This window comes from Lissotriton vulgaris, chromosome 3_1, assembly GCF_964263255.1.
Source record: "Lissotriton vulgaris chromosome 3_1, aLisVul1.2, whole genome shotgun sequence".
Classification (NCBI taxonomy): Eukaryota; Metazoa; Chordata; class Amphibia; order Caudata; family Salamandridae; genus Lissotriton; species Lissotriton vulgaris.
In genome coordinates this window covers 663,585,486-663,611,729 of record NC_141689.1, presented here as the reverse complement: position 1 = coordinate 663,611,729, position 26,244 = coordinate 663,585,486, and the positions used below count along the sequence as shown (strand labels likewise).

The 26,244-nt window shown below is 44.9% G+C and overlaps 1 protein-coding gene across 1 annotated transcript; it reads right to left on the bottom strand.

Moving 5' to 3' along the window:
* Positions 1–1,651: 1,651 nt before the first annotated feature.
* Positions 1,652–14,066, bottom strand: GIN1 (gypsy retrotransposon integrase 1). Its single transcript, XM_086963530.1, has 4 exons — positions 14,006–14,066; positions 10,090–10,761; positions 8,476–9,693; positions 1,652–1,815 (listed from the first exon to the last, which is right to left on the bottom strand). Exons 1-4 carry the CDS (start codon positions 14,064–14,066, stop codon positions 1,652–1,654), a joined length of 2,115 nt encoding a protein of 704 aa, XP_086819656.1.
* Between the last annotated feature and the right edge of the window lie 12,178 nt (positions 14,067–26,244).

The window sequence follows — 26,244 nt, the reverse complement described above, 5'->3', positions numbered from 1 at the left end:
ACAATGACAGGCCAATCACACTGTATGACTACTCAAGTGCACACATTCAAATGTACACATGTGACTATGTAAACAGGCCCACACAAGATGACTACACATCAACACTGCTGTACACACATCAAGAAAGAGCCCACAGATATGACAGACCCATGCCACCCGCAAGTAATCCTGTGGATAGCATTCACCTCTATTCTGATATTGCATCCTAACATGACGTGTACCATTTAGAACACCTGAGCATAGAATGATTGGTAGAAGAGTAGATCATCACAAACAACCTCCATTTCACCCTAAAGCCTCAGACAGAAGAAGAACAAAAGTGCCTGTTACCTCTAGAAACCTCTGAAAAAGTAAAACAAGCATTTGGCAATGTGAAAGTGGCATACAGAGCATGTGTCACATGAACCGATGCCCATACATAAAACCTTTTATTTAGCTGGGGCGTTGACAAATCAGACAACAGGAGTAACAGTCTTTATTACATAATACCCAGGGAGAGAGAGAAACCGGGTGAGGTAGAGGCATCAGTGGCTGTGGGAACCAGAGGGCTGCTTGGACCGGGTAGAGTGGTGGCAGGGGAGGTGGAGACTTGCTGCTGGGAGACACAGTGTGAGAGGGTGAATGTTGAGGGCTCGGTCTCAACTTCTTGGGGATTCGATAGCCCCCAACTGTCTTGACAGGAGTGGGAAGTGGGGTGGGCACAACAGTCTCACTCTCCACCAAAGGTGTATCAGGTGCAGTCAGCTCTCCCTGTCGGGATTTGCTGGATTTGGTGGTACACTTGGGGTGGCCTTGCCTTTTCCCCTGCATCTCTTAATGTCCAGTTAAACACCCCACTTTTCTCTCCTGTCCCAGCTCCACAGGGGTGTGGGTGGTAGTTGACGTTGTGGGTGAATCTGCCTTAAAAAAGTGTTTGTGCTTAGTTATTGCAAGCACCAGGTTTACAGCAGACAGGGCAAGTGTTTGTTTGTCTTTGGGAGCAGGAGTGGGGATGGGAATGCCTTTGGATGGGGGTGATTTTGATGAATGTGATGTTGATGCCTGATTCTTGGCCTGATGTCCATGAGTTTCACATGATGGGCTTTTGGTTTTGCACTCCTGTGTGCCTGTTTTGTGTTGTGGGGATTGTGTTTGCGGTCTGGTCTGCTTGGAATGCTGCTGTTGTGTGCTGCATGTGGAGGACTTGGTACCTGAGGGCTCTGGTGTGTAGGTACTCCCATCAGGTAGTGACACGGGCAGGGTGGTTGCTGAAGGGACAGGAGCTAGACTGGGAGCCTGTGACTGCTGAATGGCTGCCATCACTGTGGAGGACAAAGACAGGACAGTTCAGTGTAGGCCACCCACGTCAGAATGAATTCCCTCCATGAAGACAACTACCTGTGCCAACTTCTTGTCATGATCCTGGAAGGCATTCAGGAGAGTAGTCTGACCCTCAGAGGGCTGGCACAAAAGGTCCACCGCCTCCACACTAAGGGCAACAGGGGAGACAGGTGCCTGGAGGGAAGGAGACGCTACCCTTCTTAGAGGTGCGGGCATGGGCAGCACTTGTGGGAGCAACTGTGAGGGTGGGCACTGGACAATGTGTGGTGGAAGAAGAGGAAGATTTGGAACTTCCTGTGCCCACCAACATCGAGGAGTCACCATTAGATTCTTATGATGTGGAGGTTGGTGTTTCCAGGCGGGAATCATTCAGGGCACTCTTGTCCCCCTCGAAGGAGTTGGTCACATCAGTGTCAGTGAGCTCATGTGTAGCAATCGTGCCAGAAGCTTCCTCACTGGTGTCAGTCCCCTGCCCTTCCATGCCCTCCGTAGATGCTGCAAGAGACAGAGATATAGGTTCAGTATAGTGCCACACTCACAAACATCATATGCAAGCAAAGCACAAAACTTGAAAATGATGCTCCCATGTTGGCCTCCTTCATGTAGAGTCAGCATGTGCAACATTTATGCATTCATCAGAAGATGCATAGAAACATGCAAAGTTGATAGTAATGCCCCATATGGCATTGGCACAGCCAAATAGCTGGCTCGTGCCTCCTTGTAACCTAAAATACTATTCTCTGTAAGCATACCTACGTGCCTGTAGGTGAGATAGTTATACATCTACACATGTTGTCTCTGTCACATATGGAGTCACTTTAAGGGAACACCACAGATACAAACTCCCAAATGTCCTTTTGCTATGGCCACAATCTCCTGCTATCCACCATGTTGAGCTTTGAAGTACAACTACAGTTGCACATTGGTGTCTTTGTGTAGTTGCCACAAATGTTATGTTGTGCACTGCACACATCTATAAATGCACACCAACATGATGCTCACTGCTGTTCACTGCCAGGTGATGTCTATGACATTCATACTGCAGCATATGTCCCAAGGCCACATGTCATCTGTCAATGGCCAGGGTCATGGTTTTAAACACATGAGTAACCTATGTTGTACAAATGCATAACAGCTTCACTTAACACTGAGGCCACTTAGGAGCCATTGCATCACACTAGAGATGTCACAGTGCTTCCCAATGGCTCACGGTTGGGATTCATGCAGTCACACACACCCAAAGTCCAACTTCTCACAATACTCCCCCCAACTTGCTGCTGATGGGCCCTCAAGCACCCATCCAGCTCTGGCTGTGTCACTGCCAAGATGCATGCCATTAGTGGTGTCAGGCTCCTATGCGCCAACCTCCCATTCTGAGGGAGCATCCCCAGCGCTATCTCTGCCACGTTTTTGCTCAGCCGGAGGATGTCCTGCCACCACTTGTGACAGTGTGTGTGCCATCAGTTGGAGACACCCAGAGCCCGAACCTTGTGGGCAATGACCCTCCATATCGTCTTACGCTGGTGGACCTTAAGTTGCAGGCATGGGGGACAATAAGAGGATGTTTCAGTGACACTGTGTTATTTACCACTGTGTATCAGTACAGGAGCATGAAAAACATAGCACATCAATACATAAATGTTGAGCAGAGGCCATACAGCATGACACTTAGTACACTTGCATCATATATTCTCATAGAAATGTGTACATGTATGAGGATGGACACAGTACCTGGCCATCTCATACACATGCAGAGTGCCAGCACAGAAGCCAATGTGAAAAAACCCTCATTTGTGATGCAGTATGTGAGTAAGCAATACATACAATACATTTGAAATGATGTGTCGGAGAAGACTTACAGTGTTCAACACTACACACCCCTCAATGTCCTTGGCCAGTGAATGGCTACCTGTGTCCTGGTGGTCACATTTAGGACCATGATCTTACATTCTCAAACTCTTCTCACAAGGTGAAGTCCTATCTTGTGCAATCCTCAGGCCTAAGATAGCTTATTGAGAAATAGGGTGGCAGACAACACATATGTTTCACTCAGTCCATTTACTGATGGGTCCTTTTAAAATTGGGCATTTCTGTGCAGGCCAGTGGGACTCACACTGAGATTAAATGTGGGCCATCAGAAAAATCCATGCATGTACAATATGAGAGGGCAAACAGTGCCTACACATGAGAGACAGAACACATAATGAAATCAATGGAAGGATGACATCTCAAATTACATTTGTCTAATGTGTCATAGCTGAATTACCACCAAGAGTGTTACACTCAAGCATTTTAGTCTTGTGCATAATGCACACATATCCTAGGGTTAATATGAAAACTGTACACACATTATTGTGTACCCTCTGGACAAAATACATTTGTAATGTCACAAATGAGCATGTGAAGACCTCATAGACTATGACATCAAATAGCACATGCAATGTTTGTTCAGACTTTGACTGTCCAAACCAGGGGTGTAACTGTATGGCTGAAAAAACATTGCATGGCCCTCCCATCCTTCAATCTAGCCATGGATCCGTGGAAATAAGGCTACACACCCCATTGACATGAAGTCAGTGTATCACACATTTACATTTCCCAGTCTCAGACCAACGTTTGTTTCTTTTTTTGCTGAAGAAGGGCTGTAGAAATGTCCATGTTGCCATCCTCCCCAAATAAGCACGTGCAATTCTTTCTAGGCCATGTATGGAGCATGGTATATGAAAAATAAGGATACATGCACATTAACTTGCACTCACAGGCACATACTACTGCAGAGCATGATCATGTGAGCACTCTGATAACTCTCAAACTTTAACTGTGAAATACTTACTAGTTCATCTGGCGCACCATGTAGCCTCCCATACAGTGAAAGGACCTTGTCCACCAGGACCTCCAGCTCCTCTGTGGTGAAGGGACATGCCCAGATGTTCTCAGTTCTTGCCATCTCTGGGCCCAAGAGACAGGAACAGCAGCAGTTGGTGGTGAAGAATGGCAGGCAGCAGAGTCTGAATGCAATTGAAATGTGTGGCACTCTCACAGACATATATAGGCCCCTTGGGTAGTTTCAGTGGTACTCAGCTGCTGCAATTGGTGTTCCTGGGTAGCATTTTTCAATTGTAACCAATAACCGGGACTGCTTTAGCGATGCACCCCTACCACAAGACTCAAATTTGTAATTCACTACAGCGATTGTGGTTCCCATTGGCTGCAATGGCATTGGCACAGGCTGTGTCATGCCGCAGGGCCAGGCGATCACTACCGCAATCCTGCATCTTCCAATTGTAACCAATGACCCGGCCTGCAGTAGCGGAGCATGCCTACCACAGGTTTCAAATTGGTAATTCACTAACGCGATCCTGCTTCCCATTGGCTGCAATGGCATGAGCACTGGCAGTGGCACACCACGGGGTCAAGGCGGTCGCTAGCTCAGTCCTGCATCTTTCAATTGTAACCAATGACCGGACCCACAGTAGCCGAGCATGCGTACAGCGGGTTTCAAATTTGTAATTCACTACCGCAATCATTGTTCCCATTGGCTGCAATGGCATGGGCACTGGCACACCGCGGGGTCCAGGTGGTTGCTACTGCAATCCTGCATCTTTTTATTATAACCAATGACTGGGCCCACGGTAGCGGAGCACGCCCACCACAGGTTTCAAATTTGTAATTCACTACTGCGATTGCGGTTCCCATTGGCTGCATTGGCATGGACATTGGAAGTGGCACCCGCGGGGGCCTGGCGGCCACTACCGCAATTTGGCATCTTTTGATTGTAACCAATGAACGGGCCCGCAGTGGCGGAGCACACATACCGCACCTATGAACACACTATGCTCTAGCAATGGCAATTGGCAATTTTCATCATCGAACACTAGACCTTCACAATGTATCACAGCACCTGTTTGCAAAATTGAATGCTAGTGTGACATTCAACTCACTGATGCCTACACATGCCATGTCAGTGCACATGATTAAATGCTTTGGCCTGTACTTACTCACATTTCACCTATGATATTTTTGTGCATGTGCACAGATTTGGTGTGTAATGGAGTCTCATATTTGTGCACATGTCAATGTGTGAGATGGACAATGAACCCACAGTAATGATGGGCTGACCACATAATGTACCTATTTCACTGTGTACATTGTTGTGTTCATATTGATAGTTGATCAGCTTACACACACTGTGCTCATTGTGTTGAAACATTGTGCTCTGTGCGACTTACGCAAGAAGGTGTGGCAGGTACAGCAGCTACGAAGAAGTCCACTGTGTTGCTGTTTCCAACATGTTTTGTGTCACCCACACCCAGGGCTGTGACACAAGATGTATGAGTGTACCATTTACCATTCACATAGTCAGAATCTGTTTTGGAGGTAGTCAGTTTGTACATACTGACCACATGTACGACTACATGAGATTAAGGTGTCTCTTCATGTGACTTGTGCATTAGGCTGTTGTTACAGTCCAGTCATTGTTGGAGCTGTGTCAGTCAAGATGTAAGATGTTTGACACATCTCATAGGGAAATTAATTTGACATGCGTCCCCTTTCATATTATGTAGTAGATGACCAAATGTGCATCATCTATTCCCAGTGCTGGCGGACATGTAGGATGAGGACATCATAAGGAAATTCCGTCTGGATTGCCTTACCCTTCAAGACCTATGTGGTCAGTTGGAGCCCCATCTGAGGCCTCACGGAACCAATCCGACTGCTTTGGCACCAACAGTTAAGGTGATGGCAGCCCTGCATTTCTTTGCAACAGGTTTGTTTCAGTGCACGGTGGCCATCGCCAGTGGGATGTCTCAAGCTATATCGGCATGGTGCTATGTGATGTCCTGTCCTCAATGATATCATGTGGTAGGGATGGGATGCACACCTAATACACTAAATCTTTAACTGATCATCTGTGTTGTCCTTAAATAGCGTGCAAGCTGGTGTGGTGCCAGCCCACATTGGCACACATTTGAAACAGTTTAATAGAGAGAGGCGTCATCTCGCCCCAAACCAGCTGCACAACTCGGTACGGGCCATGTTGGCATTCATCATTACTTGGCTTTTCAACATTCTAATCCATTTATTCCATGTCATTTATTTCTTTTTCATCCTTTTAATCTTTAATTGCCCACACGTAAACTGATGTGCATTTTCCCAAGTTTCTGATGTTCAAAATGTGTCCATCCGGACCTCTAATTCATGAACACGACTGAAGCAGTGATTCATCAATGGCAGTATTTATTTATAAAAAAAACAATGTATTTCGGGCTGAAATCGCCCTTCGTCGGGGGTCACTGTAAGCAATAAAACAATAATCACCTTTACTTTCAGTTTTACATTTTTCATCTTCATATACACACAAAAATAACAGTTCATCACAATTCCACTTCACACTATATTCTGCTCAAGTATTTCCTCAGTGAAACACTGTATTAAAGGATCTATTTCATCACCCTCCATTATTTATACAAGCACATGTTGTCGTATTTTTGCTTTACACAAATGATTGCTACTATCAATAACAAACCCTTCTCTTTTGTCTGCATACCAGCAACATCCTACCTCTCATATCCTTTCATTCCTGTATAACCTCTAACCCTCTTCTTACACCCTGCACCTATTTCCAACCACACACAGCCACACTCGCACTCTCCCCATTATCTAACTGTTTAGATATATTGGAGTCCTCAACTTCCTACATTCCCACGTGGCTTCTTAAATCACCCACTTTCCCTCTAGCTTTTACAAAATGACAATAGCGTGCATATTTTCATACCTGTCACAGGCGTTTAAAATGGACCCTCCGCTTCTCCATTACAGCTAGAAAACATTCACTTCATATCCCTCCCTCTTTTAACCTAAAACTCCTGCCAATTTTCCTTCTTAAATCAACCCTTTGTTTCACCACTTTCCCGAGATCGGAACTACTTCAAAAGATTACCGACCTCATGCAAAACACTTCATTTCCCATAATGCAGTGAGATAAACAAATAGAAACCCGAGCTCTTCAACCGTGATGCAGTGTACAACAACTTTTAGAAACAAATTATTATCATGATGAAAAACGATGTTGTCATCTTGCTACCATTAGAATTTCAAAATTTGAATCAAATGAAAGTTCAACACCAAAAACGAATCCAGATGTTTCGTCGACCGTGTGGATGTGGAGGCAGTTCTCTGTTTCTGATAATTATTTCCTTCGTTTTTTTTGCGGGTGCTGTAAAATTAGTTAATTAAAGAATAAAGCAAGGAATCATGTAGTTGAGAGGTTAGGTGGGTTTATTAAAACCTCATCTCACGAACAGCCAACAGCAACTGACTTGGAAAGAATTTCCAAGAGAATACATTCTCAGAACAAAGAATGTGGGTAAGGAACATGGAGACTTAAAGGGGAAGTATGCAAAACATCACACATCTCCCTCTTATACAAAAAAGATAAAGAAAAACACCAGAAAAACTACAGAGAGAAAAGGCTCAATAGAACACAGCTTAAATATAGTCCTTCAGATAAGAGGGAGTTTTCCGTGCTCTTAGACTTTTCCTGGAAGGAAACGAGGACCTGTGAGAAGAAAAGTTAGTGTCTAAACGAGTACTATAGCATAGATTATCATCATAAGCAGAAACATGAGAAGATAACAAATCAGCATCAACAACTTTTATTTGACTCTTATTCCAGATTCTACCATCATCAGTTTTAACAGCATTTTTAAAAATCTTGACAACAGATCTAACGTCGGTGTACTTTGACCAAGGTTTACATCCTACAGGGGTCTTTATTCTTACAAAGTCACCCACCTTGACCTCACATGGAAATGCACGTTTCCTGAGATCAACGTTTGTCTTCCGAGCATCTTGTTTGAGAACCTCCTTAGTTCTCCAATCACCAATATCATTATTGACAAGACCTTTGTTAAGGCACATCCACCCAGGACACATCAATGTGTTGGGAGCCCTCCCCTTGAACAGCTCAAATGGGGACCTACCAGTAGTAGAATGGGGAGCAAAACGATAAACATTAATCCTGTCCTGCAGAGTGGACTTCCAATCTAAACCAGAAGAGCGAGCAAGCTGTATGGATTCTTTCAGTCCTATTAACTCTCTCCACCGCACCATTTGTTTCTGGATGGTAGAGCGAACACCTTTTATGATTTATACCACATTTTTCCAGATAGTTGACGAACAGGGAGGAACAAAATTGGGGACCATTGTCAGAAAGGAGGCTGTTAGGAAAACTTTCCTTATTAAATATAGACTCAAAAAATTTGATGACAGAATTGGAAGTAATCTCCCTGACAGCAGAAACTTCAATCCATCTTGAGTATAGATCAATCAAGACAATAAGATAAGGGGTATCAGAAACACCAGAGAGAGGACCAAGAATGTCAATAGCAACCTCATCCCACGGATGAGCAGGTAAGGCCCTCTTCACCATAGGCATTTGTCTTGTTTTTAAAATTTTGTCACTAGAGCAGCATTCCGGGCATTCACGGACCATTCTCTCAATTTCTAAGTCCATGCCAGGCCACCAGAACTGCATGCGAAGAAACTCTTTAGTCTTAACTATGCCCAGATGTCCACAATGAGCATGAGACAACAATTTATTCCTTAAAGAGTATGAAGGAACAAGCTTAGTTCCACGAGTTAAAAGACCATCATTCACCGACAGTTCATCAGCAACCAACAACCATGGCTTGTCCAACCGAGAGTTATTCTTCAAAGAAAGAATAACTTTTGAAATATCTTCATCTTTCTCCAACTCAGATCTCCATTCAGACTCAATAATTGCACCATCAGTCACCTCACACACATTTACAAACTCTTCAGAATCACACACTTCATCTTGCTCAGAGTTCTCATTGTCAACCAACCTAGATAAACAATCCGCTGATCTGTTAGCAACCCCAGGAATATACTCAACTTCAAATTCAAATTCCTGTAATGAAACAATCCATCTTCTTATCCTAGATGAGATCGCGTCTAAACCTTTTTTTGAAAAAACCTCCTTTAAAGGTTTATGATCAGACAAAACACAGATTTTGGTCCCCCAAATCAAATTCTTTAACTTTCTTAGTGCCCAAAAAATTGCCAAAGATTCCTTTTCTATTACAGAGTAATTCAACTCCGACCCTCTGAGACAACGAGAAGAACAACATATCAAAGAATCTTTTCCATCTTTCTTTTGAACTAAGACAGCACCAAGTCCCTTATCGCTTGCATCAGTAAACAAAACAGTTGGCAGACCAGGGACAAAGGCATGAAGTGAAGGTGCCTTATTCAGATCTTTCTTTAAGTTTAAGAATTCAGATTTGCAATCAGATGACCAGTTGAAGACAGAATTTTTTACCGTTAATTTTCTTAAGTTATGTGTTTTTTCTGCAAAATTAAAAATGAATTTTCCATAAAATTCTACCATACCCAAAAAAGAGAGAAGTTCATCTTTGCAAGTGGGTTCCTTCACTTTATCAATAGTTTCCACTAACTCCTTTTTTGGAAAAACTCCATTTCACGTGATGCGATGACCCAGATAATTAACCTCTTGCACACCAAATTTGCACTTTGCCCTTTTTAAAGTCATGCCTGCACTTTCTAACCGTTTCAAAACCATTGAAACTCGAGTATCATGTTCATAAGCATTGCCACCATAAATTAACAAATCATCTTGGTAGCACTTTACACCAATTAGTCCTCTCAGAATTCTTGTCATGATCCTCTGAAAAACAGAGGCCGCAGAAACTAGGCCAAACGGCATTCTTTTGAACTTAAACGTACCCATCGGTGTAATGAAGGCAGTTAAGTCTTGGCAAGAATCATCTAATTCTACCTGGTGGTAGGCAGAAGCAAGATCAAGAGTGGTAAAATATCTCGCTCCTTCTAGAGTACAAATCATTTCATCTATGTTAGGAAGTGGGAACCTGTCAACTACCACCTCCTTCTTTAGTGCCCTCAAATCAATGCAAAGACGAATTTCACCTGTGGGTTTCTTCGCTATGACAACAGGGGCAAGCCATTCAGTAGCTTCAACTGGAACAATTATGTTGCTCTTGATAAGCTTATCCAACTCATCTTGTACTTTAGCCTGTTGAGAGAGAGGAATTCTCCTAACTTTGGCTACAACAGGGAGAGCATTATCTTTCAATTTAATCAAATGTTTATACCCACGTAAGCACCCTAAATCATCTTTAAAGACATTTGGAAATTTTTTAGCTAAAGTCAAAGATAAGTTTGCATCACTTGTTGTACTAGGTGTATCAGATATTTCTTCAATTTGGACTTGAGGAGAAGCATTGGGATCAAGGGTGACACCCAACTGTCGTTGATGCAACCAACCCAACAATGCATCTCCTTTTTTTGAAATATATACTTTTCCCACAATTATGCGAGAGCCCAGTTCAATTTCAGCCAAAAAGTATCCCAACATAGAAATTGGTTTTTCACTATAACCTAAAGGAACAATGTCACATCTAAACATTTTTACATTTTTCGCAAATAAATCATTAAACATTTTCTCATTTATAATAATTATCTTTGAGCATGAATCAAATTTTAAGTTTATCATGTTATTTTCTACTTTGACTAAAAACGAAGGATGATCAGATTCATCATCATTTACCTCAAAACAAATGGATCTTACTTGAGGCTGTGGCCACCTTCTCCTAGAATTATCACCGTTTTGTGGTTTTGACCTGCAAAATTTAGCATAGTGACCCTTTTTATTACATAGATTACAAGTTGTTTTTAGAGCAGGACAAATAGGAGAATTGGCTAGATGGTTAATTTGACCACATCTAAAACAAGAAAATCTAACGTTTGAAGAATTCATATGTCTAAAAGTTCTCTCTTCAGAATTTGCTCCATCAGTTTTTTTAACTTGACAAATCGTCTCATCAACTTTTACTTCTTCTTTTGAATCAGAAACAGAAGGTTTATCCTTTTCCTTTTTAAGTTCACCAACACATCTCGTCATATGTTCAACTTGTTTGGCAATCGTTAGTACTTCTTCGAGAGGTGGCTCATCCTTTAACCAAAGTTCCTTTCTTATGTCATCATGAGCACATCTTAAAACAAACTGATCACGAATTCTCTCATCAAGGGATTGACCAAAATTGCAAGAGGAAGCAAGTTTCCTCAAAGCCGACACATAGTCTTCCAAGGACTCATCTTTCTTTTGTTCTCTCAGACCAAAATGGTATCTTTCCATAATCGTGCTGAGTCTAGGTAAGTAATGTCTATCTAGTTGTAGGATAGCTATCTCATATTCATTTAGATTTCTTTGTTCTGCAGCTGAAAGATCAGGTAAATGTTCAAGAACATCCTGACCTTCTCCTCCTAAGCAATGCAACAGAAGTGAATATTTTCTTTCCGCACTGAGATTTGTTCCACATACTCTCGCATAGTTTGCAAAAATCTTTTTCCACTTCTTCCACTTTACGTTTGGTTCACCAGGACTGGTTAGAAAGAACGCCGGCTGGGTAACATTTTGCATCTTTTTTTATCAGATAGTGTACTTAAATATTTCAACTTCCAGGTAAGTAACAAATAATTTGTTTAACAAGTTGAAATAATCTTCTGCTTTCTTTCTCTTTTATTTTTTTTATAAACGAGTGGCCATTTATTTACCAGACACTTTTACTAACTATACAGAAGTCCTTCTTTTTTTTTTAATATCCTAGAATTTACTTTTGTAGCTCGGAATTCAGTCTTTTTAGTTTAATAAAGGATAGAGAGAGTGTTCATTTAATTAGTATTCACTCCTTTAATTATGAGATCATAATGCTTCTCATAATAATAATGTCCTCAGGGAGTAGAACACACAAACAAAAGAAAAGTTCTATCTTTCAGAATTTTCTTTTAGCTAACATTCTTTGAATTGTAAGAGGTGTTCCCAAAGAATAGACTCTTTATCCGTGTGTCAAACAGAATCTGCCGATGTACAGCGTTCTAATGCGCTCGTTCTATTGTGTTGAAGCGCAACGTAACTGAAGAGTTGGAACGCTTTGCGCTGGAACGCAGCGTAGATGAGGAAATGGAACGCAGCGCACGATTCCCAAAAGTGTTACGTCTGACGTATGCGCGTGCAGCTCTGTCTTGAGTGTTGCGCGAGCAGAGAAGAACGTTGAGCTTGCGCATTAGTTAAGATCCCTTTCTTTTTTAACTTTTCTTATCAATAAAAGTTCCCTGAATTATTTTAATTTATTTACTTTCCTCCCGCTCTCCTCACCGTGTAATTGATGTCGAATCAGCCGCTGGGAAGTCGACGCTTCTCTTCTTGTATTGTAGTTCTGCCGCTGGAGGAGAAAGCGAGGTAATTTTTTTTTTTTTGTTGAGTTGTTCTGGTTGAGGTGTCCAATCGTCGCCAGTGTAAAATTAGTTAATTAAAGAATAAAGCAAGGAATCATGTAGTTGAGAGGTTAGGTGGGTTTATTAAAACCTCATCCCACGAACAGCCAAAAGCAACTGACTTGGAAAGAATTTCCAAGAGAATACATTCTCAGAACAAAGAATGTGGGTAAGGAACATGGAGACTTAAAGGGGAAGTATGCAAAACATCACAGGTGCTATCCAAAATTACAGGCTTCTCATAAACATCACGTGGTACAGATGAGATGCACACCTAATGCAAGATACTGGGCATCATGACATGATGTTGAGGTACATACATAACTTGTCCATGGTGTGACATGTAAAAAGAAACCATGTGCCATGTACAGATTGTGTGATTACAAGGACATGTCGTTATCAAACAACTTTATGTGATGCGTCTTTATGGTTTGCTCTGCATGGAATCACTTTCAGCTAAGAAAGAACTAGCCATTGTAATGTTATACATACCTTTTTCATATGATGTACTTTACTTTCTTTGTCCCAATGATCAAACATGTTTTGTGTTCATATGGGTCTTCATGCTCTGACACAATAGGACTTACACATTACATTCTCTCCTGTGCATGTTTGGGTCCTGAATTTCTTCCACATGTGACTTAGTGAGTCAAAGTTTAATCTCTGTGACAGTTACGTACGATTTGCCGTCTGCACGCTGGATGTGGCTTTTGGATCTATGTCAAGTTGGATGACATGTGAGGGCTGGTGTGGTCATAGGGCTCCATGCATTTTGAGAAGGATGGCAGAGTGCATGCACTGTCTACTTACCTGTTCAGGGACACAGTGGAGGGAAATAGCTGCCCCATGGGTAGGAGTGGGAGGAGTGTACCATCCTGCTAAGCTATGTGACAAGGAGGCCTGGTGGGAGTTGGAATCCTGGCTTCCCACCCACAAACACCACTTCCTATTCAGAAGGCTTCCTACCTGTGAAGTGGAGCAGAGGAAGGGAATAGGTTACACATGGCTCTTGGGTGGGGGGAGTGTTCCATCCTGCTCAGGGGTGAGGCAAAGAGCAATGCAAAGGCTTCCACATGGTTATGGGTGGGGAAGTGCTCCTTCTTGCTGAGCTGTGGGACAAGGGGGCATGGTGGGACTTGCAGTGCTGGCTTCCCAACCACAAACACCCCTCCCTGTTAAGATGGCTACCTTCCTGTAAGTTTGAAGAGAGCAATGCAACGGCTGCCACATGGTTCTGGATGGGGGGAGTGTTCCATCCTGCTCAGCTGTGGGACAAGGATACCTGGTAGGAGTTGGGGTGCTGGCTTCCCAATCACAAACACCCCTCTCTGTTAAGATGGCTACCTACCTGTAAGTTTGAGAAGAGCAATGTGGCTTCCACATGGTTCTGGATGGGGAGAGTGTTCCATCCTGCTCAGCTGTGGGACAAGTGGGTCTGGAGGGAGTTGGAGTGCTGGCTTCGCAACCACAAACACGCCTCCCTGTTAAGATGGCTACCTACCTGTAAGTATGAAGAGAGCAATGCAATAGCTGCCACATGGTCATGAATGGGAGGAGTGCTCCATCTTGCTGAGCTGTGGGACAAGGGGGCCTGGTGGGAGTTAGAATGCTGGCTTGCCAATACAAATACCCCTCCCTGTTAAGATGGCTAACTACGTGTAAGTTTGAAGAGAGCAATACAATGGCTGCCATATGGTTCTGGGGGAGTGCTCCATCTTGCTGAGCTTTGGGAAAAGGGGGCCTGGTAGGAGTTGGGGTGCTGGCTTCCCAATCACAAACACCCCTCTCTGTTAAGATGGCTACCTACCTGTAAGTTTGAAGAGAGCAATGTGGCTGCCACATGGTTCTGGATGGGGAGAGTGTTCCATCCTGCTCAGCTGTGGGACAAGTGGGCCTGGAGGGAGTTGGAGTGCTGGCTTCCCAACCACAAACACGCCTCCCTGTTAAGATGGCTACCTACCTGTAAGTATGAAGAGAGCAATGCAATAGCTGCCACATGGTCATGAATGGGAGGAGTGCTCCATCTTGCTGAGCTGTGGGACAAGGTCGCCTGGTGGCAGTTAGAATGCTGGCTTTCCAATACAAATACCCCTCCCTGTTAAGATGGCTAACTAAGTGTAACTTTGAAGAGAGCAATACAATGGCTGCCATATGGTTCTGAGGGAGTGCTCCATCTTGCTGAGCTGTGGGAAAAGGGGGCCTGGTGGGAGTTGGAGTGCTGGCTTGCCACCCACAAACACCCCTCCCTGTTAAGATGACTACCAATCTGTAGGTTTAAGGAGAGCAATGCAATGGCTGCCATATGGTTGTGGGTGGGGGAGTGCTCCATCTTGCTGAGCTGTGGGACAAGGGGGCCTAGTGGGAGTTGTAGTGATGGTTGCCTGCCTACATGCCCCAATGGAAATATTATTAGCTATCTTTGAAGTGATTCAGAGGAAGAAAATGTTAGATATGTGAGACATATTGGGAAGAGTGTGTTGTACGTAAATGCATTTGGGTCTAGGATTTGTAGCTTTCTAGTTGGGCAAGACAGTACATAGCAGTGTAATGTGAGACATTTGTTGGAACTTACCAGCCTCCACTCCCCCGGGTATTCCTGTGTAGTGTAGTTCCTATTTCCCTTATAGGCACTGCGCATTGGAATAATATACACTATGGTTTTTGCATAGGACTGAGGTCAATATGACTTTATCTAGTATATTAAACTTAATTACTTTGTGAGCCAGCTAACTCAGAGGTCACTAGCAACTTCTTGAATAAACAAGAAGGGATTAGTTTCTGACAACTGCCTAAATATGACAACTTTGTTTACCTTAGAATCGGAAGAGTACTCAGAATCATGCAAAAAATAGATAACAGTTTCACTTAGTCAATCGTGCATGCTTAGTTTCTTCAGAGTTACACAGAAATAGATAGATGAGCATTTCAATAAAAGGATTTATTGAAGAGTCTTATTTCTCGTCCAAGAGATATGAGCTGTTACAATCGCAAGACAGAATGCAAGATATAAAATATACAGCGTGAGCAATAAGTAGAAATAATACTGCAATAGCATGGTCTTTTAACTATGACATATATTCATATGAACATACATAAAAACACAGGCCAAAATGTGAATACTCATCTGGTGCTTCTAAATAGTTCTACCCCAGTGTACCTAACCTAAGTGTAGTACGAGGTAAGAAGTAGGTGCTGTTTTCAATAGTATGATATATTCTACGTTTGTATGCCAAGAGTCCCTCTAGGTTCTAGTCTGCTCCGTACCTTAGAATGAGAGAGGTGGGAATCTCTTTCCGGATCTCAATCCCTACCACCCTGTGAAGGGAGTCAGGACACTGGAAGCTGGATTCTCTGCAAGCAGGATGACAGCATCTGGTCAGTGCGTAAGGCAGAGACTCGAATTCCTTTCAAACTTGCCGTGGCGAGCCGTATCGAGCTGTGTATCCGAGCCAAGGTTTGCCATTTTAAGTGAAGGTATATTTATACATGGAAGTTGCTTAGGAATGCTAGCATTGATGTAAAGTCGGGCAGTGGAAGACATCATGCATGAACCCTTAAGGAATAGTTATTCATGCATAAAACATTACTTCTTGGAGAAATCAATAATGGCAATTCGGGCTGGACTGTTACCATGAGGCACAGGGTCAGACTGATTTGCATATGGCCATGTCTGAACTGGGGTGGTGTGGAGTGCAAAAAAACGATGGATTTAGGCTCAGATATCTCTACTGGGGTGAATGTATGACATTGTTCTGCATTCTGTCCATCAACTGTGGTTTTTGCAGAAATCAATAATCCAAGCAGGGACAGTCCTAATGGCTTAAGGGTCTGGTTTCTAAGAACTCGTTGGGATGTGGGATAGACGGATGTAGGTGACCATGCCTGTTTTTGGAAAGTATGGCTGATGCCCAAATAAGGACTGGGATTCTATGCCTAAATAAGGGCAGTGTGAGTTGTGCCTATATAAGGACATGATTCAGGAAACCTATGTACCGGTATCTAAATCGAAACACAACACCTGTGAGACTCTCTGGATGTAGTGTGGCAAGCACCTTCTCCTCCCATTCAGTGAATGTTAGTGGTGGAATGGGAGGGCCACCGCCAGTCCTCTGAGCCAGCTCATGGTTCTTGTTGGCACGCTCTTTAACGCTCGTCTTGAGGTCATGCCACCTCCTCCTGATGTCCTTCATGGTGCGCGGGGTGGTCCCTTAGGCATTGACTTTGTTGACTATCCTTGCCCACATTTGTTATTTGTGGCTACTGATGTCTGTTGGACCATGCTTCTAAACAAATGTGGTTCTACTCTGATTACCTCATCTACCATCACTGACAACTCATTGTCAGTGAATGTGGGCATCTTCTTCTGTGACACGGTGTGTGATGTCCAAATGGGGGGAAAGTGCAGGTGTGAAAGTGATGGTGGTGATGTGTGTGGTGTTTGTGTGGTTGTGATGGTGTGATGTGAGTTTTGATTTGCCTCTCCTTTGTCCTGTGGGGTTGGGCTCTTCAGTTGTGGTGTTGTACAAAGGATTCTGGGCAGGGAAGGGGCTAGTTTTATACTCAGCTCTGTGGGTGGGTCAAAATGAAGTATTCATGTCAGGTGTGCTGTATGGGTCGACCTGGGATTTGTATTTTTTACTTGCCATGGGGATGTGTCATTGGGGTGTGTTAGGTGTTTTTTGAGGCTGAGACAGATTTATAGCCACACTTGGTAGCCTTGTATGGTTGCTTTCGACCGCCATTACTCTTCAGGTGCGACCGCGGTGGACACAATGCAACAGCCCTTCCACCAGCTCTCCCATTCATCATTTGTTGCGATTGGAAACAACTGTTCGTTCCGCTGGCACCTCCATCGTATTGTAATTTCACACGCGGTCATTCCGCTTGTTGAACTGCGATTTTGGGTCTTTCTGCAGCAAATCTGACTGCCGCAGATGGACTTTCAGCTGTTCCGGAACTTCCCAGCAGAGTTTAGTGGAATACGTGCGCAGAAGTCAGATTTTTCTGGCGGTTCACCCTAATCTGACCACCGGTTTGGCTGCGGTAAATGCGGATAGTTAATTTCCTCTACCGTGGTGGTCAGAATTCTTTTCCGAACACCTTCATAATCGACCCCTAAGTACCCTCTCTACAAAACCCCAAATTGGGCGTCTCATTTCATGTTTTTCTCTGCATGTAAAAATAGTTTTCCTTATGAAGACACCTCTTCCTCGGCAACTCAATTAACTATCAATGTTTTTTTTTCTCTTTCCTATTACTAAAAGGCTCTTACTCCAGCCTTTTATATGTGTAGATTTTAAGTTGTGACTTGAAAATGTGCTCATGAATCCCAAAACTGAATGGATGTGTAGGTGCAGTCCATTATAAATTGTCTGAATCCACTATTTTTGTAGACCTATTGTATTCGTAAGTTCAATTTATTCTAGAAAAACCAGGGCATTAGAGTTGCAGGTAAATAGCTCATGAAAAAGCGAGATTGGCAAATAAACAGTAGCCTGATCAAGTTATGCACAAGCTGCATCCTGTTTAAAGATATGTTTGAAAGACATGTACAGAGGTATACAGAATATCAGAATAATTTAACAGATTAACAATGTACCACATGCAATTAGACTTGTACTGTTTTATCATGTTCAATTAGCAATAACATTTAGACAATGACTTGTTGTCCTCTGTAGTATTAACATATGCTATAGAACATTACCTATTTGATACAGAACCATTAATCCACATTGGAAACAAAAAATTGGCCCAAAAATTGGATCACTCAAAATGTGGTGCTATGGGTGATCTGGGTTTTCAATAAGCCACATGAAGCTTTCTTAAGCAAACCATAGCGTTCTTTGTTTCACATTTCGAGATTCTTAAATATGGCAAATGGTAGTCTGCCAGGGAAGCAAAGGTTATGACCTCCCCCTGCCTGGTGGAAGGAGAACTGCCTGCCTGCTAATCTTTAAATGAGGGTCAGAATTTGTAATCTCAAAAAGTATACATTTTTCACAAACAGTGTGTTCAAAATATTCGTTATTTGATAAGATAAAACTATACAAATTTTGTACCTCAATGTGATTTTTCTTTAGATTATGTGAAACCCAGCCACATTTTCAGTTTGGAAGTCCATCATCATTATTGTGTAAACAGAAGAATAATAATTTCATTCAACATAAATGTTAGTAAAAATTATTATGCAAAAGCTGATTAGATTACACAGCTGCACGACTGGGCCATTTCAATTCAAAACAAAAAATCAAAATACTTGTGCACTTCTATATGCTCTGTTTTGAACCTTAAAACTTTATCTGCTGAACTTTCCAGCACTCCCTGAAAGGCCGTCAACACCTAGCTAGCACACTTCACTGAAGCCAACAACATCCTAGACACTTCCCAATCTGGATTCCGCAATGACCACAGCACCTAGACCGCCCTCGTTGATGCCACAGATGACATCAGTGCACTTCTTGACCAATGCCAAACAGCAGCCCTCATCCTTCCGGACATTTCCGCAGCCTTTGACATGTGTCTCACCACACACTAGCCACCAGACTCCACGACGAGAGCATTCAAATTAGAGCCCTTGACTGGATATGATCATTTCTCACCAACTGAACACATAGAATAAGCCTCCTGCCCTGCCTCTCAAAACCAACAGAGACCAGAAGCAAAGTACCCCAAGGATCCTCCATCAGCCCCACCGTATTCAACGTCTACATGGCTCCCCTTGCAACCATAGCCAGAAACCATGTGTTCAACATCATCTCCTATGCCTATTATACCCAACTCATCCTCTCCCTCACCAAGGAACCCAACATCACCAGGCACAACTTCCTAGAAGGGATAAAAACCGTCACAACCTGGAAGAAGAACAGCTGCCTGACATTCTACTCAGAGAAAACTGAAATCCTAATTTTCTGCTCCACCCCCTCGTGGCCCCTGTAGTTGGAAGCCCACCTACCCCGACAGACCATGCATGCAACCTCAGCTTCATACTAGACTCGTAACTCAAAATGAATTGCCATATCAACGCCGTCTTCTCTGCAGGCTGCAATACCCTCTGCATAATATGTAAAACATTCAAATGTATACACGCAGAGTCTAGGAAAACGGTTACTCATGCCCTCATTACCAGCAGACTGGACGAGGGCAACGCCCTCTATGCTGGAATCAACAAGAAACTCCTCTGCAAACTCCAGACCAACCAGAATGCCGCAGCCAGACTAATCCTGGATATCCCAAGGCACAACCACATCACCCAACACCTCATGACCTCCACTGGCTCCTCGTCAAAAGAAGGATAACTTTCAAGCTGCTTCTGCATGCATACAGGCCCTCCACAATATTAGACCTCAACAACTACCTCTCCTTCCACACGCCCAAGAGAAACCTATGAACAGCCGACCTCTTCATAGCCACCTTCCCATGTTTCTACAGGAACAGGGTGGGTTGAAGGTCCTTCTCCTACCTTGCAGCCGAGACATGGAACAAACTCCCCCTCCACCTCCAGCAAAGCTTGACCCTGGACCAATTCAGGAAAAACCTCAAGACATGGCTCTTCGCATGACCCAACCAGAGCTGCACCCCCCCTCCCCAGCGCCTTGAGACCCTAACGGCTGAGGAGTGCACTTTACAAGACAAGACACTGATTGATGGATTAATTGATTGAATACTGTACACAGTTTAGCACACAAAAACATACATGCACATGCACACACACAAAAACAAACACACACACACACAGAGTAACATCTACACTGTAACAGAACGCAATCTAGACAGATAGCAAATACCACTTTGTGCTCCAAAAAACAAGACAGTTAGAGAGCCACATTGGTACATTTTAGCAGATTTACACCATTGATGTTAAAGGGCAGCCAAATGCTACAGGCCTGTATCAAGGATCTGTGGATGGAGTAGAGGTCTTCAGGTGCTGGAGGCCACAAACTACCATCCACCAAAACAGTCATCTTTGTACATTGAAAGCAAACGCCATTTACATTCTCTTATAAATTTAGCTTACTATTTATTGTATCTTTAAACGGTAGCTGTGCACCAAGTCTGCGTGCCAGCAGTTGTTTACTGCGTGGGTTCACATCCTTGCAAACTCTCTAAAGCAAGATTCTGCAGAGCGAGGATATATAGCCTAAATTAACTATGGACTCAAATCAATCAAAGGCATTTTTTGTTCGTAGCTCGACTGATATGCTTGTCTTTTAAGGCAAAATACAGATCTACTTAGGGAGAAAATGTTTACGACAGCAACAATAAAGGCCTATATACATTCACATGAAAATAACGTTTCATACCTCCAGTATCTGTTAAGCTAAGTATTTGCTTCGTTATTCTAAGCCTTCATATCGTTCTGTGAAATCAGTATACTTTGAAGCAATAACTTGACTTTTTCGTTTTCAGTGAAACCTAGTCAGATTACAAAGACATCATATGGCTGAGATACCCGCCACCCCCTCTCGACGCAATCCCCAAGGATGGGAAAACGGAAACGGTTCTGAACTTTTGGAAGGCGGGAGGGAGTGACCCTCCCGGCCGTATTTATTAAAATATGAAACAAAATCAAAAACATTAAAACAGTTTCATATTATGTACAATTTCATTTCCACATTACTATGTTTGGCTAACCTTAACATATTTCTAATACAAAGGTTCTCCTAGCCGAACTAAACATCCTACAAAACATTGAACTTGAAATTGTACATCCTAACGTTAAGGGCCAACGGCAAGGTCGTAACCGGTGTCAGATCCCTAAACCAGAATTACCCCCCCACTTGGGAGGGGCGACCGCACAGAGGCTGTACCTCAAATGCATCTACCAATTTCCCTTGACTTGACGGGGGCCCCAATGAACTCGACGCCATTTAAAGGTCGTCCGAGGACTCGTGTGAGGTGTCTAGAAGGTAGCGTAAACCCCCTCCCCACCCCACACAACTTACCACATCTGCCGTCGCAGGTGTCCTGGCCCCGGGAAATTCCCCAGGAGGGGCTAAGGCCCCTCCTATCAAGGAAGGGGCCTTGACCGCCTTTCCTTTTCTTTCGGCGGCCCATCCTTAGAAGGGACCGCCTCCCCATTGAGGGGCCAATGGCCACCTCCCCCCGGCGCTCCCATCCGTAATGGGTGATGCCCCCCCATAGGGATCTTCCAATTACTGCTCACCGATCATGACCTTACCGCCCGACCAAAATAAATACGACAATTAACTAAAACTTAGTAAAAGACAACCATAACTACTTCACATAAGATTTACTGATCAACACTAGTGAAAAACTTTATTCGACAACATACTCTAGCTGATCATTCTTTTTATTAACAAAACACAACATAATGCGTTCATCATCACAACCTGTAAGAAAGAAAGTTACCACATCAACTTTATTCAAAAACCACTTGCTGTCTTCAGGGGCTGGTGGGTGGGTCGAAATTGGCTCTTCGTTCCGTCTCGAGCTCACGTGCAGCGGGGAGGTGCAGCTTCAGAGCACAGGAACAAGAGGATGCTTTCTTGGCTTGTTGCTTCTTTTATCCGTCTTCGGGCGGGCGTAAACCCGCCTCCGCCTTGCCCCCCGGGGGCGTGGTCGGCGGCGTCATCGTCTAGGACAACCCACTCCAGGGCGGGAAAAGGCGCGCCCCGGCTACGCCGCTTCGGGCATACCAGCCAAGACACGCCTCCCGCCCAAGATGGCCTCCCGGGGGGATCGGGGTACTCCACCATACGTTCGGGGGGACCGAAGGGTCGCCCCTTTCCATATGGCTGAGATACCCGCCACCCCCTCTCGACGCAATCCCCAAGGATGGGAAAACGGAAACGGTTCTGAACTTTTGGAAGGCGGGAGGGAGTGACCCTCCCGGCCATATTTATTAAAATATGAAACAAAATCAAAAACATTAAACAGTTTCATATTATGTACAATTTCATTTCCACATTACGATGTTTGGCTAACCTTAACATATTTCTAATACAAAGGTTCTCCTAGCCGAACTAAACATCCTACAAAACATTGAACTTGAAATTGTACATCCTAAACGTTAAGGGCCAACGGCAAGGTCGTAACCGGTGTCAGATCCCTAAACCAGAATTACCCCCCCCACTTGGGAGGGGCGACCGCACAGAGGCTGTACCTCAAATGCATCTACCAATTTCCCTTGACTTGACGGGGGCCCCAATGAACTCGACGCCATTTAAAGGTCGTCCGAGGACTCGTGTGAGGTGTCTAGAAGGTAGCGTAAACCCCCTCCCCACCCCACACAACTTACCACATCTGCTGTCGCAGGTGTCCTGGCCCCGGGAAATTCCCCAGGAGGGGCCTTAGCCCCTCCTATCAAGGAAGGGGCCTTGACCGCCTTTCCTTTTCTTTCGGCGGCCCATCCTTAGAAGGGACCGCCTCCCCGTTGAGGGGCCAATGGCCACCTCCCCCGGGCGCTCCCATCCGTAATGGGTGACGCCCCCCCATAGGGATCTTCCAATTACTGCTCACCGATCATGATCTTACCGCCACAGGCCGGATAGTTGACCGGCTATCCGGACCCCCCACAACAACTCCTACCTAAAGGTCATGTTTTAAACTCTTTAACCAGGCTATGAGGTCTCCTATGAGTAACTCATTCCCCACCCGGGACAAATGGACCCCATCTCCCAAATACATACTGTCCCCCTTGATACAACCATGCGGAATAGAATGCAGTGTACTTGAACGAAACAATCTACCCAACTTGTTATTTACCTTCCTCACTGAGTGATTCAGAGCAGAAACAGATATCGCCCCCCGCCACACTTTTCGTGGAATCATATGGGACCATGCAATTGTGCACCCTGGAACTCTTCTCGCCAACCAACTTACAGTGGAAAGCATTGCCTCGAGAAGCAGTCGTCTACCAGTGGTCACCAAATCATTACCCCCAAGATGGACTATGATTATAGACGGCGGTGACCTTGTCCGCCCTAACAAACCCTCGAAAAAGGATTGAAACTGGTCAATACAGAGCCCGCCCCTTCCGTAGAAGGTCACCCTGTACCCGTATTCCCCAGCCATGTGAATCATGTCACCTGCTTCGAATACGTCCGCGGCACGCCTCACGTATGAGTGGCCAACGACCCACACCACTTTCTTCGCAGCCGGTGATGTTTGACCGCTGGTTCCCAGGTGTCGGGTCGACTGCACAGTCCGCCCCGCCTCGTAAGCTTGCGAAACTGTAAAACCAAACAAAAACAAGAAGCATGAGTACATGATAGCAGCTTCACAACATGTGCAACTGCACATACCTTTTGTAACAATTCGAGGACCAACGCCCCAAACGTTTCACTTTTTCTATACTCAGACCCCTGGCTGTAGCCTCAGTAGCAGCCCCTATCCGAAAGGAATGGGTCCCAAACTCGCCGGGGTTCAAGCCCGCGGCCAAAATTGCCATCGCAAGCACCCGCTGGAACTGAAACCTCGTCAGTGGGGTAGCATCAGCGTGCCTCAACAAGGCCCCCCCCCCCATGATGACGCCCTCTGTGCTAAATATTCCTCTACGCAAACAACAGGGCACATGGGAGATCCGGGAATACGATGTATGACTACACAATCCCCTATCGCACCCTGATCGGCCTTGGACCTGACAAACGAGACAGTCATCGTCTCCCTCTTTACCTGAATGTGCTCTCGGCACAGTCCACCCATCGTATCCCGCTTGTTCCTCGCCACCAGTTCGCTCACCCGCATTGCCCCATGAAATGCTAACGCAAAGGCGGCCCGGAATAACCCTGTTTCATACTGGGATGAACATGTCGCAGGGAGTACGGACAACAACATGGCCAACCTATCCAGACCTATCGGGCGCCTCTCATCTACTCTGCGACCCTCAAGGCGTTGCCACCCACGAAGCGCTTTCTGAACTACGAAAGACGCTGTCGGGTCCTGGATCCCATGAGCCCTTGCCACAAAGGAAATGGCGGCCCTATGCCTCTGGGCCGTAGCTACAGATTTGCCTGCCTGATGTAAAGACAGCAAGAATTGTACAACAAGCTCTTCCTGTCCCCAAAGCTCCCCCCTAGCAGAACCCAAAAAGGACCAATAGGAACAAAACGCCCCTTCATATGCCTTCCTTGTCCTGGGTGCTAAACTCTCTCCCACGAGGTTTTGTAGTTCGGGGCACCGAGAGACCAGAGAGCTTCGGGAAAGGGTGCCGCCACCGGGTCCGCTGTGGGCAGAAAACCCCAGAAGGCCTGCATACGGAAACGAGAAAGCGCATCAGCCGCTTGGTTCAGCACCCCTGGGACATGTCGCGCCCTAAAGAGCACATTCAACTGCATACACAACAATACAATTTCTTTCAGCAGTCTCAGAATCCATTTGCAACGAGCTGCCTGACTATTAATACACTCAACCACGGTCATGTTATCAGACCAGAAAACCACAGAGTGATCTCGGAACCCCTCAGGCCATGTTTTTAGGGCCACCAAAACAGGAAAGAGTTCGAGGAAAGCAATGTTACTTGTCAACCCGCACTCATGCCACCATGTCGGCCATCTCTGAGCCGACCATTGTGTACCGAATATGGCGCCAAAAGCTACACTCCCCGCCGAATCTGTCCACAGCCCCAGCTCTTCGGAGGACACCGCCGGCTTGTTCCAAACAATTCGACCATTGAAATCCGCCAGGAACGCCAACCAAATGCGCATGTCCTGATGAATCTCTGCCGAGAGCCTCGTGCGGTGGTGTCCCTCCTTAAGGCCGACCATGGCTTGTGCAATCGAGCGGGAAAAGGGGCGGGCCATTGGGATTACTCTAAGGGCAAAATTCAACTGGCCCACCGTCTGTTGTAATTGATGCAGTGTTACCTTCGTCTCTCGAATACATGTTTCAAGGGATGCCCTGAACTTCAAAACCTTTTCTTTGGGCAACCGAAAACAGCCCTCCCCCGAGTCGAGCTCGATCCCCAGAAACTCGAGTGTAGTCGAGGGACCCACAGTCTTACCTGGTGCCAATGGCACGCCAAAGTGATTCATTAGGACACAAAACTCTTTTAAGGCCTGCCCACATTCTGGATCCCCGGCTGCCCCCAAGAACAGAAAGTCATCGAGATAATGCATCACATGCTGAAAACCCGTCTTTCTTGTGAATACCCATTGCAAAAAACAACTGAACTTCTCAAAATAAGCACAAGATATGGAGCAACCCATTGGCATACATTTATCCATGTAATAGCGGCCCTGGAAGATGAAACCAAGGAGACGCTGATCGTCTGGGTGTACCGGGAGCAACCGGAACGCTGACTCGATGTCTGATTTGGCCATCAGCGCTCCGGGCCCCAAGCGATTCAACATGGCGACGGCCTCATCGAAAGAGGCGTACCGCACCGAACACACTTCCGGGTCTAACGCATCGTTCACGGAAAGACCTCGTGGGGCTGACAAATTATGTATCAGCCTAAACTCACCCGGGTCCTTTTTAGGGACAACCCCTAAGGGGGAACAAACAAAGTTAGCAACCGGTGGAACATCGAATGGACCGGCAACGCGCCCTCGAGTCACCTCTTTCCCAATCTTTACCTGTACCACCTCCGTATGCTGCAGGACCGACAGTTGGTTCTTACAACTCGTT

Coding starts and splice junctions, on each gene's coding strand:
- GIN1 (XM_086963530.1), bottom strand. CDS start 14,066: ATGGAACACTCTCCCCATCCAGAACCATGTGGAAGCCACATTGCTCTT. Junction 9,694..10,089: donor TGCCTTCATTACACCGATGG/GTACGTTTAAGT, acceptor TTAATTTTGCAG/AAAAAACACATAACTTAAGA. Junction 1,816..8,475: donor CAACTATCTGGAAAAATGTG/GTATAAATCATA, acceptor TGTCTCTTGCAG/CATCTACGGAGGGCATGGAA.